This window comes from Zalophus californianus, chromosome 3 (genome assembly GCF_009762305.2).
Source record: "Zalophus californianus isolate mZalCal1 chromosome 3, mZalCal1.pri.v2, whole genome shotgun sequence".
Classification (NCBI taxonomy): domain Eukaryota; kingdom Metazoa; phylum Chordata; class Mammalia; order Carnivora; family Otariidae; genus Zalophus; species Zalophus californianus.
In genome coordinates this window covers 133380846-133400792 of record NC_045597.1, presented here as the reverse complement: position 1 = coordinate 133400792, position 19947 = coordinate 133380846, and the positions used below count along the sequence as shown (strand labels likewise).

The 19947-nt window shown below is 35.2% G+C and overlaps 1 protein-coding gene across 4 annotated transcripts in view; it reads right to left on the bottom strand.

Annotated features, from left to right (window-relative positions):
• Positions 1-5102: 5102 nt before the first annotated feature.
• Positions 5103-19947, bottom strand: part of PPIG (peptidylprolyl isomerase G) — a 46836-nt gene continuing 31991 nt past the window's right edge. For all 4 annotated transcript variants that reach the window (XM_027589033.2, XM_027589034.2, XM_027589036.2 and 1 more), the window contains exons 9-13: positions 13254-13467; positions 12276-12443; positions 10174-10261; positions 6630-6766; positions 5103-6435 (exon numbers count right to left, since the gene is read on the bottom strand). In XM_027589033.2, coding sequence (XP_027444834.1) covers positions 5328-6435; positions 6630-6766; positions 10174-10261; positions 12276-12443; positions 13254-13467 — 1715 coding nt within the window. In that variant the 3' untranslated portion in view covers positions 5103-5327. The remainder of the gene's footprint in view (positions 6436-6629; positions 6767-10173; positions 10262-12275; positions 12444-13253; positions 13468-19947) is intronic.

Sequence of the window (19947 nt, the reverse complement as noted above, 5' to 3'; positions counted from 1 at the left end):
TGCCACGTATCTTCTTCTTTAAATTGTTTAAGAAAGTACTGTACATTTGGGGGTGATTACTAGTTTTGGATGAAGCTATCTTCACATTACAACACAGGAAACATGTTTCTACAAAATGGTTAATTTCATAAATGTTTTATAACGAACTTATCCCAGTGAAGAACATAAAACATTAGAGTTTTCTTCCCTTATGTAAACAGTTTCATCGTATTACTTTCAACTGGGCTGGTCTACTAGAGTTAAGCACATTTTAAAAACAAAAGGACTATGCAAAGTCTTAAAAATTAATCACAAAACAATTGAGTGACAAAAACTGAGTTGCAAGGCACTCGGAACAGTGGAAACACAACTGTTGTAATCTGCCAATAGGATAAGAAATCCACAGCTAAAATGTGGCTAAGGGCGCCTGGGTGGCTTCAGTCGGTTAAGCACCTGCCTTTGACTCAGGCTGTGATCCCAGGGTCCTGGGATTGAGGCCCGCATTGGGCTCCCTGCTCAGCGGGGAGTCTGTTTATCCCTCTCCTCTGCCCTCCCCCCAACCCACTTGTGCTTTCTCTCTCAAATAAATAAAATCTTTTTAATAAAATTAGTCCTTTAAAAAATAAATGTGTGGCTAAGATATGTATTTGGGTATTGAGGGGGGAAAGGTGTAAAAATTATCAATCAGCACTTAAAAATAAAAAGGAAATACCAGTATTAGGTTGGGAAATATGTTTAAGAAGGAAGCCTAAAAAGCAATGAAAATAGAAAAAACAAATTGATACTAAAAGTATTTTAATACACAATTAATTTACACAGTCCATATGAAGCACTCACATTTTACATATTCTTCTGGCTAAATAAAGCATTTAAAAACACTCCAGAATTCAAGAATTTAATACCTCTTAACACATATAAACCACTGAATGGTCAGAACATTTTTATCTAACCATATATATTTTCAGTGACTAACTTTCAAGTTGGTGCATTTTCCCTAAATATATCTAATTTAAATAAAAATGAAACCAAACAAGGAACAAAAACTAAACGATTTGTTTTACGAGTCAATTAACATCTATATGGCTTTACAATGTCAAGTGTTATATTAAAACTGGCAGGCACAGGATATAATACAATGTTCCCAATGCTGAGAAATTTGGAGGAATTAAAAAGCAAATGGTAGCATTCCAGTAGACAGTAATGCAAATTCCAAATCTAACCTTAAGTTTGCTGAGGCAAAAGACACACTGTAATCTGAAACATTATGATTAAACATTTACACTAGAATTTATCTCCAAACCTTCTGGAAATCATCACTGCGACTAAATTCCTAAAGAAGCTCAGTACTGTTAAACTCTTTGCTCAGTTTTTCCTAATACAAATTCTATATCCCCATGGGTAAAATAAAAGTATATTTTAGTTGATTTATCTTCATTATTTAGCTTTTAATAAAAATAAAGGTTGAATAACTAATACAACAGTAATTTTAAAAATACAAAACAAACTGTTATAGTTTATTTAATACAATGTTTAACTATAAAAGTTGATAGTTTCAGAATTTAAATTCTGTAAAATGCAGTTTGCAGAAAACAGTTTTAACAGTTACTAGACTAATAAGAGAAGCAGCATTTTGAAACTAATACAATTGTGACAACAGCTTTATTCCTAAATTTCATTAAAAAAATATACATCACAGTGACTTTTGAGCTAGGAAAAGAAGTGCATTAACTTCACTTGAATTTTTCCCTTCCACAAAGAGAGCAGCCACAACTTTTAACATCCCCACATACAAATAACCAATTCATTTATCAATCCTTCAAAGTACTAGAAACACACAAAACAGAAACAAAATATACAGCAAGGGCTTTTGGTAACACAGGCATTTGCTTAAAAAAAAAAAAAAAGAAAAAGAAAAACCAGAAACACAACTTAACCGCACAATTTCTTCCTATACTTAAAAACAAACAAAACCCCTCAACAACTCCCTTCTCCAACCTTGCTGATGGATTTTTATTTATGTGATTTTTCTTTTAATATTTACTTCTTGTGTTACACCACAGGCCAGCGTTTGCATTTGTCTGAATCCTTTAAAGGCAGCTGGGAAACCCGCTATGGGCAGGTGTCAACCAATGCTGCCCTTCCTGGAGTTTATCAATTTTTAAAACGAGTATTGTAACAAAACATATCTTTTCACAATAAACAGGTTATAAATCTACAATCCTTGGAGTTTATTCAACTGTAAATGTATGAATACTAAACTGAATAATTATAGTAAACATGACCGAAAGAAGACAGGAAAATACCCATTTTATATTTCTTTATATCAATCAACTATATATATGGTGTATATTTAAAGTACCTTCCAGTGAAGGGAAAGGGAACAAGTTTCTATAGAAATTCACTATAAAAGGTTCAAAGTGTGATGAAAAACAACTGCCACCTGGACTAAAAAGCATAGTGAGCTACTAAAAAAACCCCTAACTTTTCCATATACTAACTTGAAAACAAATTAGAGTTGTCCTTTAATATCATTACTCAAAATACCAGAAACCCAATGTGTTCCTGTCCATAATATTAAGAAATGTTTACTTTTCAGTTTCATACCTTTCACTGGGTACAAGAATCAAAGGCCATTCAGCAAAGCCAATACGAATCAGTATCACACTTGTGCAAAGATAGATTTATCAAATTCTTTGAAACTTCTGTGAGGGCTTTAAGGAACTCTATTAGAAATTACAATGCTCTATGAACTCATTAACTGTAATTTAAAAATATTTTGAAGCAACCCAGTAGATTCTCTACTGCTCATCAACATTAATCTCTGTTGTGTCAATTTGTGGCAGATGGTTTACCCCCAAAAAAGAATGAAATAATCATGAAAAAAAATTCTCAGATATTGCCAAACAATAAAATAAACCAATTAAATATCTTTAGAGGATATGAAGTCAAAGATAGTTTGAGGTAAACTGTAAGCTCAGACTTAACTATAAAATCAATTTGACAGGAAAGAGCCAGCTTTCAGGAAGGAGTATATTCAAAGTAAAAGCTAAAGGTGGCACAACTATTAAAAATGCAATAAAAGGACTGTTTGAGCTATGTGCTATTCAGATATAAAGGCAGACGAGGTACAGTTAATGCTGTTTAATTATTTTCTAAATGTTTTTATTCTGAAAATAAAATCTGATTGTCATCTTTCATCTCAATTTCTTCACCATATCTGTTCTACTATAAAAACTAAGTTTTTAAATGTCTATAAATGCTTAGCATGGAGTTGCTCTTTTGATAACCAGAACAGGAGAACACTACTTACGGAAATTGCTAAAATTTTTTCCCTATGGTTACTTGCCTATAATTCTTACTAGATACAGCTCTGTGATCAGACAACATGTATTTTTACCTAGCATGGGTTTTTTTTTTAATTGTTATTAGAAAACCTTTCTTAAATAGCACCTTGAAGCTCAAATAGTTTATAACATATTTTAAAAATGCAATTTACTGAATTTAAAGACAATAACTAATTTAAAATATGTAACAGATTATATAGCTTGGGAACTCAAGACTCAATCATCCCTAAAGTAGGTCTGTGGTCAAGTCTCTAAGGAATCAATCACCCCAGATTATCATAAACATCTATCACTTTTATCATCAGGAAAAAAAATTTAGAAAGACTTCATTGTGGATTATTTGCTTCAAGATATTCCAAACAATCTTATAATCATTACCTATTATTTGTTATGCAAACAGCTACCACAATGCCAAATGTTCATTACTGTATTAATCATTAATGGGAAGTATTATGTTAAGCACTGCTTTGCTCAGTACAAATAGCACTGAGTAGTTACTGGGTTTACCAAAAAGCTACCTTGGTAAGAGTTGATACTACATTGACAAATATGAAAGTACAAAACACTCTAAAGGCTACTATTAATTGGAATTCTGAAATTTCTTCTCAAATGAGGCAGGTTTTGTGTTTGCTGGATGTTCAATATTTTATTTAGAAGAGAAATTACAGAAAAAAAGGCCACACATCACAAAAATAGCAATATACAACACACAAAATTCTAAATGGACTTTGGGTATCTTTTACTGTTTAACTCTGTAAGCTATCAAATTTTGCAACTTTCTACTCTACTCTACGTGGCAATGTTGCACATGCCAAGCTAAATAATGTTAACAGTAATGGTATAAAGCCATCTGAATAGAAAGAAACCAGAGTCATAAACATGCTATACCCTATTGTGATATATATAGAACAGATGCATTTTCTTGCCATTTGAAACTCACAACTATGAGAGTTAGAGAAGTCAGCTCAAGTTAAAAAACCAAATCCAAAACAAGAACCATGCAGAATTAACACTCAACTCTATATAGATCAGTGGCCAAAGAGAAATCTTGGAAGTTAGTATGTCAATACTAACAATTTTTAGAATCTGACTTAAAGACCTGCACAAGTGGTATGTTTTAGTGAGAAAAATATCTTCATTTTAGAGAAAGGTAAGAGTAATTATAAAACAATGTTCCCCAAAGCAAAAATTTCCTCTCTCCAGACCAAAAGCAACATAGAATTGAGAATTACAATCTGATCTTCCAAGGTACAGTTCCTGTCAGATGCTGTATAACAGCAAGTCAAACTCAATCAGTACATCAACTGAAAAAATTACTCAACTATTTTTGTAAACAGTTAAGTAAATAAAACTAGGCAGGAAAAATTAGTATGCATCAAGCTACGAGTGGAATTATAAAGAATAACATAGGCAGTACAATATAAATAACTTTTAAAGCACAAATTACTATAAAATCAAAAGTGATGACTTAAGATCTCAAGTTATTAGGATCCTGCTTTTCTGTTAATTAAAAGCTGCTGCTGCTGCAAGCCTCTACTTAAATGCAATCAGAAAATCTATACAAGATTTCTTCTATCTAGTGGCTTCTAAAGTTACTTTAATCATGAGAAACACAAGCTTCTGTAACAATGTATTCCAACAATCAGTTACGCTTGTTTTCAACTGGCTAATCACACAAAGTGGGATGTAGAATAGCATATTTGCTATTGGCTGATTGTTGCAACACAAAAATGCATACATGAAATAGTTAAACACAGCACACAGTATTACACCAAAGTGTTTTTCTCATTTCAAGTTTATTAAAACTTTAGCAGTACAAATTATCCAGGTTGCAGATTATCAAAAGATCAACTCAATAAAGTCCACATTAAAAAAAAAAAAAAAAGGACAAACATAAAACCCAAAAACAATGAAAAGAGGAAAACAACATAAAGGAGATTCATCAGCAAGTCTCTAAAACTTAAAATTTGAGCAGAATGGAAATAAGAAGTTTACACAACTCACTCATCCACTTTTGTCTTCATCTGTTCCAGGGCTTGATTCATGATCAAATTTTTTATTTTTATCATGTATGTGGTCATTTTCTTGACCCTTTGATTTTTGGTTTTCTTTTTCCACTGAGGATCTGGTCTTCTCATCCTCCTTATTTTTCAATGTGGAGAACTTTAATTCATTGTCCTGACTACTTTGTTTTATTTTTGAGAACGGACTTTGATCTCTATCAGCCTTTTTTTCCCTATTATTTGAGCTATTATGATCTCGATTTTTAGAGTACATTCTCTTCTCACCCTCAGAATTTTCTTTTCTGTGTGAACTCTTACTTTCTTGGTTTCTATGTTTTTCTTTGTTTCTGCTTTGACTCTCCTCTCTGTCTGAGCTCCGTGAATCTCTCCTCCGCCTCCTTCTATCTTTACTTCTTGATCTTCCCGGCGTTGCCCTTCTCTCTCGGCTTCGGGACCTTCCCCGTCTCCTGTACTCTTGTTCTCTGTATCTATGGTACTCCTTGCTTCTGCTGCGGTCTCGGTCGTGGCTTCTGGATCGCACTCTTCTGCTCCTGTCCCTGCTTCTGCTTCGGTCCCTTGTTCTACTATTGTAACTGTGTTTGCCTTTAGTGGTATCCCGTTCTCTACTTCTAGACTGGGCACGTCTATCCTTTTCCTTACTTTTATTATGATCGTGCTCGTTACTTTTTGATTCTAACTGTTTAGACTTCTCTTTACTTCTACTCCTTTCCTGATCTTTTCCTTTAGAATCAGACTTTTCTTTTTCTTTAACAATCTCATGATCCCTTTCTTTACTCCTTGACCTCACCCTCTTTTCTTCATGTCTATTATGCTTCGGATCTCTTTCTTTACTCTTGGATTTCTCTTTGCTCTTACTCCTACTTTTCGATTTGGCCCTTTTCTTCACTTTGTTTTTATTATACTTATCATCCTTTTCTGAGTTTCTTCTGATGTCTCTCTCTTTGCTGTTAGATTTGTGGTCTTTAACTTTCTTTTCCTTTTCACTTTTTCTGTTTGGACTCTCAGACACATGCCTGTGATCAGTTACTTTTTTCTCTTTTACTCTAACTGGACTTCTTTGATTTTCTTTTATTTCATTTAACTCACTCCTAAAATAAAGGAGAAAAAAAGCTTTTTGGAATTTTATTAGAAAAAGGATGATGTCCATTATTAGCCAAAATGGTATTCTGTATTTTTAAAAATATTCAGAAACAATTGAAATGGCTATAAATTGAACTTTATGTACAAGAGTAAAAAGCGAAATACTTGTCACTACATGTGAAATAATATAGGTAAATCTTACTTATCCCCTTTGATCCATCTTTCACCACTTGATACCCTCATTCTTTGTGCTCTCTGCATCTCTTGCCTCCAATGTGGAGGAGTCTCACTACGTCTGAAACGATCCCTTGATCTGGATCTAGAAGGAGTTCGGTAACGCTTAAAAAAATAAAATGGGAAAAATATTAACCTCCTAAGAATATAAAAGCATTACAATCATAGCTGTAGCCTATACATTTCTAGGTTCAAATAAAATGTCTTATACTTCTATACCCTCTAAAATAACTAAGATTTCCTAATTTTCAGGTATGAACCCAGTGAGGCAAAAATACTTTACTCACTCATACTATAAATTCCAAATAAAAAGCATTACCCACACAGACTCTAGCCACCCATGTCCTCTTCACAGAACTATCCTATTTAAGTGATGCTACTGGACCCTAACAGGTACAGGAACCCTTACAAGTTGCCAAGTTTCAATTTGGAAATATGTATTCTTGATGTTTCCAAGCAAATATCCCATATTAGGAGAAAAACTGAGTAAATGCATAATGTTCATTTATTTAACCAGTATTTACTCAGCTCTTGGAATGGCCAACCACTCTACCATGTGTTGCAGAAACATTAGTGAGCCAAGGCATGTCTCAATTTTGCTCTTTTGGAACTTGAATTCTATAAGGCTAGGAGAACCCCTAGATAGATATATAATCACAGATATTCTCAAGCACAAATCAGTTACAATTAGAATCAGCATAAAGGAAATACAAGGTGCTCAGAGAATATGTAACAGAGATCTGGCCTAGTACAGGGAAAGTTAAATGATAATTAAAAGCTAACAACTAACAAACATGCATGAAGAGTTACATAGGCAAGAGTAAGGAAAAGAAGGTAGAAGTGTGAGGATGGATGGGTAAGGAAGAATATGGGAAGCATAAGAAATATCTTATTTGAAGGTCCCAAAACAGGAAAAAACATTGCACTTTTTAGAAATGACCACAAGATAGATCAGTATGGCTAAAGATAAAAACTGCCAGGGAGGGACGCCTGGGTGGCTCAGTCAGTTAAGCGTCTGCCTTCAGCTCAGGTCATGACCCCAGGGTCCTGGGATCGAGTCCCACATCAGGCTCTTTCCTCAGCAGGGAGCCTGCTTCTCCCTCTGCCTGCCACTGTCCGCCCCACTTGTGTGGTCTCGCTGACAAATAAATAAATAAAATCTTAAAAACAAACAAGCCAACAACAAAAAAAAACTTCCAGGGAAAGTAATAACTAGATAATACTGATGAGGTAAGCAAGGACTAGATTTTATAAGGTCTCATAGGCCATGGTAACAACTTTGGATTTATCCTATAATCGATGGCAAAGGAATGACATTTTCATTCTTAAATGACCATTCTGGGGGCGCCTGGGGTGGCTCAGTCGTTAAGCGTCTGCTTTCGGCTCAGGGCATGGTCCCAGAGTCCTGGGATCAAGTCCCACGTCAGGCTTCTTGCTTGGCAGGAAGCCTGCTTCTCCCTCACCCACTCCCCCTGCTTGTGTTCCCTCTCTCACTGTTTCTCTGTGTGTCTTAAATCTTAAAAAGAAAAAACTTAAAAAAAAAAAAGACCATTCTGGATGCTGTTTTGAGGAAGAATTCTATCAGTGATTCTCAAATTGTACTCTAGGGATCCCAAGACTCAGGGGATCTGTAAAGTCAAAACTATTTTCATTATATCATATTATTTGCCTTTTTCACTTTCACTCTTTCATTATTGTACAGTGGAGTTTTTCAGACTACATGACGTTTTAGTATCTTTGCTCTCATAGCTAACGGAATGTGTGCTTATATATTCTTGTATTTTAAATAGTTCTTGGTTTTAATTTCTAAAACTATAAATATCGATGGATATAACCCATATCACAAAAGCTCCTTTGGATCCTCAGCAATTTTTAAGAGTGTAAAGAGAAGGGCACCTGGGTGGCTCAGGGATCGAGCCCTGCATCAGGCTCCCTGCTCAGCGGGAAGCCTGCTTCTCCCTCTCCCACTCCCCCCTGCTTGTGTTCCCTCTCTTGCTGTGTCTGTCAAATAAATAAAATCTTAAGAAAAAAAAAAAAAGCGTAAAGAGATTCTGGGGCACCTGGGTGGCTCAGTCAAGTGTCCAACTTCTTGATTTCAGCTCAGGTCTTGATCTCAAGGTTGTGAGTTCAAGCCCCACATTTAAAAAGAAAAAAAAAAGAGTGTAAAGAGAGTTCTAAGACGAAAAAGTTTGAGAACTGCCATGAGAACAGTGAGAAGGCCATTTACAGTTCAGAGAATATACAAAGGTAAACTGAATTAAGGTGGTGGGAGCGAAGCTTGAGAAGCAGATGGATTTAAAAGTATTTAGAAGGTTGAAATGAAGGGATTTGGTTTTGGTGCTGGATAAGATATACAAGGTAGGAAAGGAGAGAAATAAAATGATTCTTGGGCTTTAAGTAACTGCACAGGTGTTGGGTGTCTATCAGTGAGAGCAGGAACCTAAAGGGGGTCTGAAGAGGAAGTGCTTATGCTCAACATTATATACACTGAGTGTGAAGTGTCTGTTAAGCAACTAGCTGGCTGTCAAGTAAGTCTTGGCACCAGAAAAGCAGATGAGCATTTGATACTTATCAACACACAGGTAAGCCACTGAAGCTGTGGGAGTGATGAGACTGCCCAAGGACCATATGCAGAGTAAGAAGAGTTGGAACCCTGAGGTACTACTCTATTAAAGGCCAGGTATAAGAGTATGAACTGGCAGTGGACATTCAAAATAGACTGGCCAGAGACAGAAAGAAAACAGGACAGAAGCAAGTGGAAAGAGTATTACAAGGAGGGAGATTAAGTAAGACAAAGACTGAAAGGACCCACTGGATTTTATGACATATAGCCAACCATATAGGTAAGTGCTATTTTCAGCAGAATGGTAGAAGATGAACTGAAATGGTTTAGAAATGAGTAAGAAGTGAAGAAATAATATGCCAAGTAGAGCCACATTTCTAAAAAATTTTGAAGACACAAGATATTCGGATGGGGAGAATCCAGTAAAGAGGATGAAATACAGGAACAGGGTTAATTTTTAAAAAGATTAAGAGATATAATGGTCAGGAAGTAACAAGGAAGCACAAGAAAGACGCTGATCTCATTTTACACCATGCACATGTAAAATCTATTAACATCCATATATTTTCAGTTTGGAAGTACCAACACAAAGACGTTACTATGAAAAGAGAACATGGGGCGCCTGGGTGGCTCAGTCATTAAGCATCTGCCTTCGGCTCAGGTCATGATCCCAGGGTCCTGGGATCGAGCCCCACATCAGGCTCCCTGCTCAGCGGGAAGCCTGCTTCTCCCTCTCCCCCTCCCCCTGCTTGTGTTCCCTCTCTCGCTGTGTCTCTCTCTGTCAAATACATAAATAAAATCTTTAAAAAAATAATAAATAAAATAGAGAACATAATTCAATATCCATATCTACTCTAAATATTTGTTATGTATAAAACAATATTTAAGAAACACTCAAATTATTTATGATAAATGCAATATTAAGATTTCTGGGAAAAGAATCACCTACCCTTGGTCCTCTTCCTTTAATTTTCCTGCCAGACCTAGTAACTAAAAGTCGCCTCTGGTATGAAGCAGGCTGGGAGTTAGGTGGATTACTAGAAGGAAGCAAAGGGAAAATTAAAATACACACACACACACACACACACACACACACACACACACTGGAATATTACTTGGTCATCAAAAAAATGAAATCTTAACCATTTGCAACGATGTGGATGGAACTAGAGGGTATTATGCTAAGTGAAATAAGTCAGACAGAGAAAGACAATTATATGATTTCACGCAAATGTGCAAGTTAAACAAGACAGATGATCATAAGGGAAGAGAGGGAAGAATAAAATCAGACAAAATCAGAGAGGGAGACAAACCATAAGAGACTCTTAACTATGGGAAACAAACAGGGTTGCTGGAGGGATGGGGTAACTGGGTGAGGGCACCTGATGTAAATTAGCACTGGGTATTGTATGCAACTGATGAATCACTAGATTCTACCTCTGAAACTAATAAAACATATGTTAATGAATTAAATTTAAATTAAAACAACTATAAAAATGAATCTGGAGAATATACTTTACTGATCTAAACTAATAAATTTAAATCTTATACATAATCAGTAGTTTTCAATGTTATCAATTCCTACTAGGTATCTGGAAAAGTATGGGAGCATTTTTCAACTGTCAATGACGAGACAGTGCTACTGGTACTTAGAACCATGAGTTAGGAATGCTAAAATCTTGTAATGCATGAGAATGAAGAACTATTCTGCCCCAAAATGCCAGCTGTGTGCTGAGAAACCCTGTTAATTAACCATTTTTAAGATGAAATTAACTTGAAAGCATTAAGGAAAATCAACATAGAAGAGTTCATATAGCTCAGCGTAGGCGGTATGCCACTAAGAAAATAATTTTAAAACTATCTTATTCCAGGGGTGCCTGGGTGGCTCAGTAGGGTTGAGCATCTGACTCTTGATTTCGGCTCAGGTCATGATCTTAGGGTCCTGGGATCAAGCCCTTGTCGGGCTCTGTGCTCTATGGGTAGTCTGCTTGAGATTCTCTCCCTCTGCCCCTCCCTCTGCTCATGCACACACTCTCTCTAAAATAAATGTTTAAAAAAGAAAAAAACAACCCCATCTTATTCCAAAGTAGCTTATAATCCTATAAGCAACTGTTCACTGTTAAGAGAACTATAGAAAAGAGTAATTAATGATAATAATGTAGACACAAGCTGGCATGAATTAGCAAAACATATATATCCTGGTTTACACCAGAAAGGGAAACTGTTTTCAAAAAATAGTGAGTTAATATTTAATTAGCACAAACAATATCCATGTAAGTTATATTTGAAAAGTTCATTCTAAAGTAGTTCAAACATTATCTCTGTAATATTTATTTCCTTAAAAATACCTTTCCTAGTACTTGAGGAAAAATTAACTCAATCCAATCCACTGAAATTACTCCAAGTTTCAAATAACATTTTTTAAAAAGAAGCTAAGATTTATTTTTATATTTTTACTGTATTGTGAAAGTATACGGGAGATACTCAGAATTGTATTACTTTTATGTTATTAACAATACAATTCTAATCATACATAAGAAAATGACTTCAATCTTTTTTCTATTTTTGAACACAATTATTAAAATGATTTATAAAGAACCAATAGGCCAACTAATACTAATAATGTGAATTTACACAGAAAAATTTTCAAAGAACTTGAATATATCAATTTTAATTACCACAATACTATAAATTAGGCATGAAAACAGCAATAAAGGTTCTTACTTGCTTAGAAGTTTAATATATACAAATTACACAGTAAGACAGCTTGTTTTAAATGGAATTGGTCTGAAATGCTACAATGCATCTTTCTGCAGTGCTTATTTTTCAAAAAAGTAACTTTTAACTCAAAATCTGTTTGAATTAAATCAGTTTATCTTTTTAGATATATAGTTAACAAAAAGGAGCTTTGCTAACATTATCCTATAAAAAAAGATTTCAATCTTGGGACAAGGTCACCAATTAAATCTTGTTTAAAGTACATAAAGACTTAAAAAAAAAAGTTGTTTTAAAGAGTGTAGGGCACTCTACAAGATAGACACATTAACATACCACTCTCTCTCTCGCTCTCTTTCTCTGTTTTTCCTTTCTTTTTCATCAGCTTTAGGAGGACTTTTTCTCATTAGGAATCTGTTTTCAGGTATAGGAGGGATCTCTTCTGGACGGACAGTAGACTGGGGTTGTGCTTCAAGATTTTCAGTCTCACTTTCACTAGATGCACTTAACAGAAAACATACCAAAAAAAATTCCATTTCGTTATTATGCACCTATCCCCAATTTCCAATTGTTGGTATTTCTTTCCTTTGTAAGATGTCACAATATATAAGCCACCCTGCCCACCCCCTCAAAGATGCAATAACATACAGAAAATCCTCCTTCATTCCTCTGACAAACCAGCTAACCAACCCAAAACCAAAACCAACTGTTTCCATTATCACATTCTCAGAAAGTATTTTCCAATAAAATGGATCTAAAACATGGAACTCCACAGGCAATGTACTCTGATAAATTTAAAATACTTAAAAATGTAGGCAAAGAAATTAGTTGCTTTAAAGACAATAGGCATAAAACAAGTTTTAGTACATAGATTATTTCAGACAAAACAGAAAAGAAAGTAAATATACTGACAATATTTGCTTTTACCCTTGTTTTCATAGCAATAAAGGAAATAGAGGACAAAAAAAGCAAGAGAGACTGCTATAAAAAATAGGGAAAATAATAATCGGTTTCCTATAATTCTCATTAATCCTATATATTCCTCCTAAGAAACACAAACCTATAAAACCAAAAGCATCTTTTCACTGAGTTCAAACAAACAGAATTGAATGGCTTTGTTGAAAATGATATGAATGTACCTAAATTTAATCTACAGACTGTAGAATCAAAATGGTCTTATACTTAATGCTAGGAAATATTTCTCACTATTTTAATATTGCCATACAGATGATCCAAAATCCCAATAAGTTTACTTTTAAACTGAAGGGAATTAGAATATAAAGCTAGTATTATAAAAGAATTTAAAATTAAGACCTTTTCTTGCTTTTCTTTCGCTTCTTCTTTTCTTTCTTGTGTTTTCGGGAATTTTTCCTATGTTTCTTTTTTCTTTTTTTTGATTTCTCTTCAGAAGCACTTTCTGAATCAGAAGAATCAGAAGACGACTGAGAATCACTTGAGCTATCTGAGTCACTGGATGAGGAGGAAGATGATGATGATGACTTATGTCTTTTCTTTTCTTCTTTCTTAGCTTTAATAAGAAACAAAAAAGGTTTTGATCAGCACTTTTTAGATAAACTTTGTAAGTGGAAATTTAGATTTGCAGCAGATTCTCACTAAGTCCAGTATTTAACACTTAGCTCATCCAGCTATTTGAACTGAGGAGTACAGGAAAGGAGTCAAGACTTACGATTAGAATCCAGATCTCTGGATTCATAGATCGAAGTTGTATCTATTACACCAAAGAATTTTGGAAAAGTAACAGGTAAGTCTAAAACACTAAGTTGATTTTAGGAAACATTTAAATGACAGTTCCTAAAAAGCACAGAATTTTAAGAGTCCCGGATTCAAATCTTCTTGTGGTTTTCAACTTTTTCTATTATCAAGAATAGAGGTAGAACTGTAGGAGAGAAATAACACACACAAAAAATACTTTGCATAAATGTGGAAAATAAGAAACATGACTCCACTGGCATTGGCTTGTTTCAATGCCTGAGCATTCCTCTAATGATTAAGAAATTTAGCTTAGTTGAAGAGACTTACCACAGAGGGTAGTCATCTGCCAATGGTTAATAACTATGCTACAAAACTATGCTACAAAAATAATTTCAAATTGAAATTTTATTTTGGATTAAGTAGGTAATAATTTTTAAAGGGATCCCAAAACTCAAATGCTTTAAGGACTAGGCAACAAATATAAATAAGTGAAATTAACCAGGTATGACACAACAGGAATTGGGGAAAGAGAAGACAAACCGAAAAGAGCCTGACTCATCTAAAGATATTCTAATTCAAACTATGGTGGACTTAAAGTGAAATCAGGCCAAAGATGGGACAACACTGATATATGGATAAGTATAACAAACTGGAACACATCAAATATATTAGAATTCATCAGTTCATAATGATATTGGTAAATAAAATATAAAGAATTTATCTGCTTTTCCTTATACAAACTGTACCACAGGCTAACCAAATAGTAAATGAAAGGAAGATGCTCTTTTATCAAAAGTATTCCAGGAATAAATGAAGCAGAAATTATGATTAGGATATCATCATTTTGCAACTCATAATGAGGCACTGACATCAAGAACTGCTGCAGAGTACAAAAACTACTTTTCGTATACGACACTTGCTACCATCAAATAAATAAATAAATAAATAAATCCATCCATCCATCCATCCATCCAAACTGCATCTGATCAACTTTCTAGACCTAACTACAAAGTCATATGAAATAGAGGCAAAAAAGAACACATTACGTAACAAAGATGCAATCAGTATAATCTAATGTCTGTAGTAATGGGGAACACTACAGGACAAATGACGTAGCTTGTTCAACAAATAAATCTCAAGGAAACAAAAGAGATGGTACTGGAAATCTGTTTAAAACAAAATCAAAAAAATTTCACAAACCCAATGTCTGAACCTTACTTGGATTCAAATTAAAACATTAAAAAAATTACATTAATGAAACAATTAGAAATTTGAACGCTGACAGGAATATTTAGGAATATACATTTGTGTACACATGATTATGATATTAGTTTTCTTAAAAGAATCGTTTTTTAGACCAATAATGAAATATTTATCAATAAAATGTTATGCCTAGAATTTGCTTCAAAATAACAAGAGGGGCACCTGGGTGGCTCAGATGGTTAGCGTCTGCCTTCGGCTCAGGTCATGATCTTCAGGTCCTGGGATCAAGCCCCACACTGGGCTCCCTGCTCAGCAGGGAGTCTGTTTCTCCCTCTTCCTCTCCCCACTACTCCTGCTCTCTCTCTCTCACTCTGTATCTCTCTGTCTCAAATGAATAAATAATTTTAAAAAATTCTTTAAAAAAACAAACAAACAAAACAAAATAACAAGAAAGAGAGAACTGGCCAGGATATAGGTAAAATGATACTGGCCATGACTTAATTGTTGAAGCTAAGTAATGAACACTACTGTTTGGTTATACTACTTCGACCACTTCTGTATATGTTAGTATTTTCCATGATAAAAAAAAAAAATCAGAGCACAAAGAAAATACATCTTTGGACTGACCGTTGGTTGATTACAGACCTTAATTGAAAGGGTTAACAGCTGGTTTACAGCCTTTCGTTAGCCTCAGGAGCACCTGAGGATCTGGCAGTTGGCCAAATCATTCTTGAAACTCTTAGCTCAGAATTTATAGGAGTGTCCTAATTAAAAGATAAATGACAATCTGGCTGAAGTTACTATGTACTTTACCCAGGACTTGCGGTTCACCACACCAAGACTGTTTTTCCAGTACAGTAAGATGCTGCTGCACTGGAGAATAGGAATAAGGTATAAAAGGTGAAGGCAGGGGGAAGGGGAAAAAAAAAAGGTGAAGGGACCTGAGGTAAAGGCTTCGTCACACAGCCATGTTCCTCAGGATCATGAACATAACAAGAGTGAGATGCCTGGGACATATGCAAGCTCTGCCTAGAAATCATGAGATCTCTACTATGTTGTTGCTGTACAAACTACGCTGTTCCTGTCCTGAATCCTTTCTTAAAGGAAAATAAACTTAGTGCTGAGTAAAGTCTATTTTGTATTTTGTCTCATGAGTCCAACTGTTAATCTGAACCCAAGCCCACTACTGTCAGTTGAGGCAAAGAATGGGTATGTAAACATATACAAACTGAAACATCCACTTATATATACTACTACAAACCTGAGAGATGGGTGGGTGGGTAGGAGGTAATCAAACTTAAACTGAAGGAATAAATTCATAATGAATAACTCTAAATATGAGATCACAAAATAGGCAAGCAAAATATTTCACATAAACACAGTAACGCTTTACTTGATTACCATGATTTACCAGATTAACAAAGCTTTATTTACCAGTTCCAACTTATATTTATTTTGCATTGAGATTCTTTCCCATGATAAATACACTGCAGTTTGCTTCTTTAACAAACAAGCCTAATCTCCCCACCAAATGTATTAAATATATTTCAAATGACCATAATTTAGTTCACACATCACTTTTTTAAAAATATTTTATTTATTTGAGAGCAAGGGAGAGAGAGACAGAGAGAAAGCACCCACACGCATGCACCCACGAGCAGGGGGAGTGGAAGAGGGAAAAGCAGACTCCCTGCTGAGCAGGGAGACCAATGCGGGATTCGTTCCCAGGACCCTGGGATCATGACCTGAGCTGAAGGCAGTCGCTCAACCAAGTGAGCTACCTAGGCGCCCTCACACATCACTTTTCAAGAAAACATCTGAGTGAAGCAAGATATCACAATATGACATGCCAGAGATTTATGATTTTTTATGGTAATATAATCTGTCTGTATATCAGATGACATCTACTATAAGAGGAAAATAAATTGTGTTTTAGGAAAAATGCCTTGGAAAGGTGCTTAGAAAGTTCTAAGGTTGAAAAAAAATTCCCTCTTCTGATGTTTATCTATTATTTTACAAGTGAAATTTAGTTTACATGCCCTTTTCCTATGATCTGCTCAGGGAAAAAAAAGAGAAAATGTTTGAGAAAGAAATGGCAGTTGAAGAACAGAAGAGTGAAAAGGCAAAAAATAGGGACATGACAAAATCAGTATTGTTTTTTTTTTTTTTAAGATTTTATTTATTTATTTGACAGAGACAGTGAGAGAGGGAACACAAGCAAGGGGAGTGTGAGAGGGAGAAGCAGGCTTCCTGCAGAGCAGGGAGCCCGACGTGGGGCTTGATCCCAGAACCCTGGGATCATGACCCGAGCTGAAGGCAGACGCTTAACCAACTGAGCCACCCAGGCACCCCAAATCAGTATTAGTTCTAATAGAATATATCCTGAGTCTCAAAATCTGTGTTAAACTAAATTTAAAAATATGATTGAGGCACATTGTGAATCTGACTGAAACTTCATCCTTCTCAGATCAACAAATACAGATGACCACATCCTTGTACAGTCAAAATTCCATGTGTAATTTTTGACTCCACAGAAACTTAAATGGCCTACTGTTAACCAGAAACCTTACCAATAATTATAAACAGTCAAGCAAACCTACATATTTTTGTAGGTTTATATGGATTATATACTGTATTTTATTTTACCTTTTTAGAGAGGAGAGGTGGAGAGAGAGAAGGGGGGGCGGAGGGGTGGAGGGAGGGAGGGAGGGAGGGAGCGAGCGAGAGAGAGAGAGAGAGAGAGAGAGAGAGCGCAACTGTAGCAGGCTCTATGCTGAGCACAGAGTCTGTAGGTATGGGCCTCAATCTCTCAACGCTGAGATCATGACCTGAGCCAAAATCAAGAGTTGGATGCTTAATCAACTGAGCCACCCAGGCGCCCCTATATACTGTATTCTTAAAATAAGTGAGAGAAAAAATATTAAGAAAATCATAAGGGGCACCTGGGTGGCTCAGTTGGTTAAGTGACTGCCTTCAGCTCAGGTCAGGATCCTGGAGTCCCGGGATCGAGTCCCACATCGGGCTCCCTACTCAGCAGGGAGTCCGCTTCTTCCTCTGACCCTCCCCCCTCTCATGCTCTATCTCATTCCCTCTTTCAAATAAATAAATAAAATCTTAAAAAAAGAAAATCATAAGGATGAAAAATACATTTACAGTACTATTATACTGTTTTTATATATTTTTAAAAATCCATGTATAAGTAGACTCATGCAGTTCAAACCCGTGTGGCTCAAGGGTCAACTGTATGTTTAAATGAGTAATATGTAGATAGTATATAGTACATATAATAGTAAATAGTTTATAAATAGGTATGTAATATGAAGGCAGGATGTAGAGTATATGGGCAAGTTCCATAGTAAACTTAAAAGATATGCACCTTCCCTCACAGAGTTTAGAATCTATTTGGAAAATAAGACCAACAATTGTGCGTGCATTCAATAGCGAACAGCATCAGAAAATATACACTTCAGTAAATTTTCTAGAAACTGACTATAAATTGTATTAGGATTTAAAGTGAGTATGGTTAATAAACACAAAAGTAAAAAAAAAAAACACAAAAGTAGAAAGACTTTCAAGAAGTCAGTTCCACTGTTACACAACATATGTATTCCTATAAATCACTATGCTGTATATGAAAAATTACACATAAAAACTACATGGCTTATGGAAAAATGGGAAAGGGGGTGCAAAACCCAAAAATTTCATCAATGACATAAAAAAAGTACAGGAAACTAATAAAAATGGCAGCAGAGTTTTACACACGTTAAATGGTTAATACATAAATACAACAATAAATGTGGCACTTTGAAAAAAACCTAGGGTTCACCTGTGGCAATAAATATTAGGGGACTATAACTTGTGAGTTACTGTAAAGTAGTGGAAGGGTGATCTAAAATCAGATGTAAGGTTTCAGCAGTAGACTGTGCTTGAGTGTGACTCTTAACACAAGTAATTAACTGTGATAGTTTAGTTGATGTTTAAGGTGTGTGTAATGTGTAATTTTTGTGTATTCCTGTAAAGCTGTTACCCTGGATGTAATTTTCTGCATTCACTTTATGTTTCTTCTAAACAAGATCATGTATAAACGAAGGTGAAAAAGGTGTTACGTTGAAATTTTTTTCTAATATACCAATTGAATAAAACAAAAGCATGTTTTCAAAACAAACAGTATAGCAAAACTGACTATATTAAGATTTCATAGGAGTAGGAAAAGTGGGGAGTAATATCTGTACTTACAAAATGCTAATAAGCACGAACAAAAAGTCCCTTTATAGGTGTAATTTAAGAATGAGTAGATTAAGGGCACCTGGGTGCCTCAGTCGTTAAGCATCTGCTTTCAGCTCAGGTCATGATCCCAGGGTCCTGGGATCGAGCCCCGCATCAGGCTCCCTCCTCAGCGGGAAGCCTGCTTCTCCCTCTCCCCCTCTCCCTGCTTGTGTTCCCTCTCTCGCTGTGTCTGTCAAATGAATAAATAAAAGCTTAAAAAAAAAAAAAGAATGAGTAGATTATAACCAAGGAGGTAAAAGACCTGCACTTTGAAACTATAAAACATTGATGAAAGAAATTAAAGATGACACAAATGGAAAGATATTCTACCCTCATGGTTTGGAAGAACAGATATTGTTAAAATGTCCACACTACCAAAACAATCTACAGATTTAATGCAAATCCTACTGAAATACCAAGAACGTTTTTCACAGAACTGGAAAAACAATCCTAAAATCTGTATGGAACCACAAAAGATCCTAATGGTCAAAGCGATCCTGAAAAAGGACAAAACTGAAGGTATCACAATCCCAAAATTTCAAGATACACTACAATGCTGTAGTAATCAAAACAGTACAGGTACTGGCCCCCCAAAAGACACAGAAATCAACAGAACAGAATAGACAATTCAGAAATAAACCCATGATTATACGGTCAATTAACCTATATAACAAAGGAGGCAAGAATGTACAACAGGTAAAACAGTCTCTTCAACAAAAGGCACTGGGAAAACTGGACAGCAACATGTAAAAGAATGAAACCAGACCACTTTCTAACATCATACACAAAAATAAACTCAAAATGGATTAAGGATCTAAATATGAGT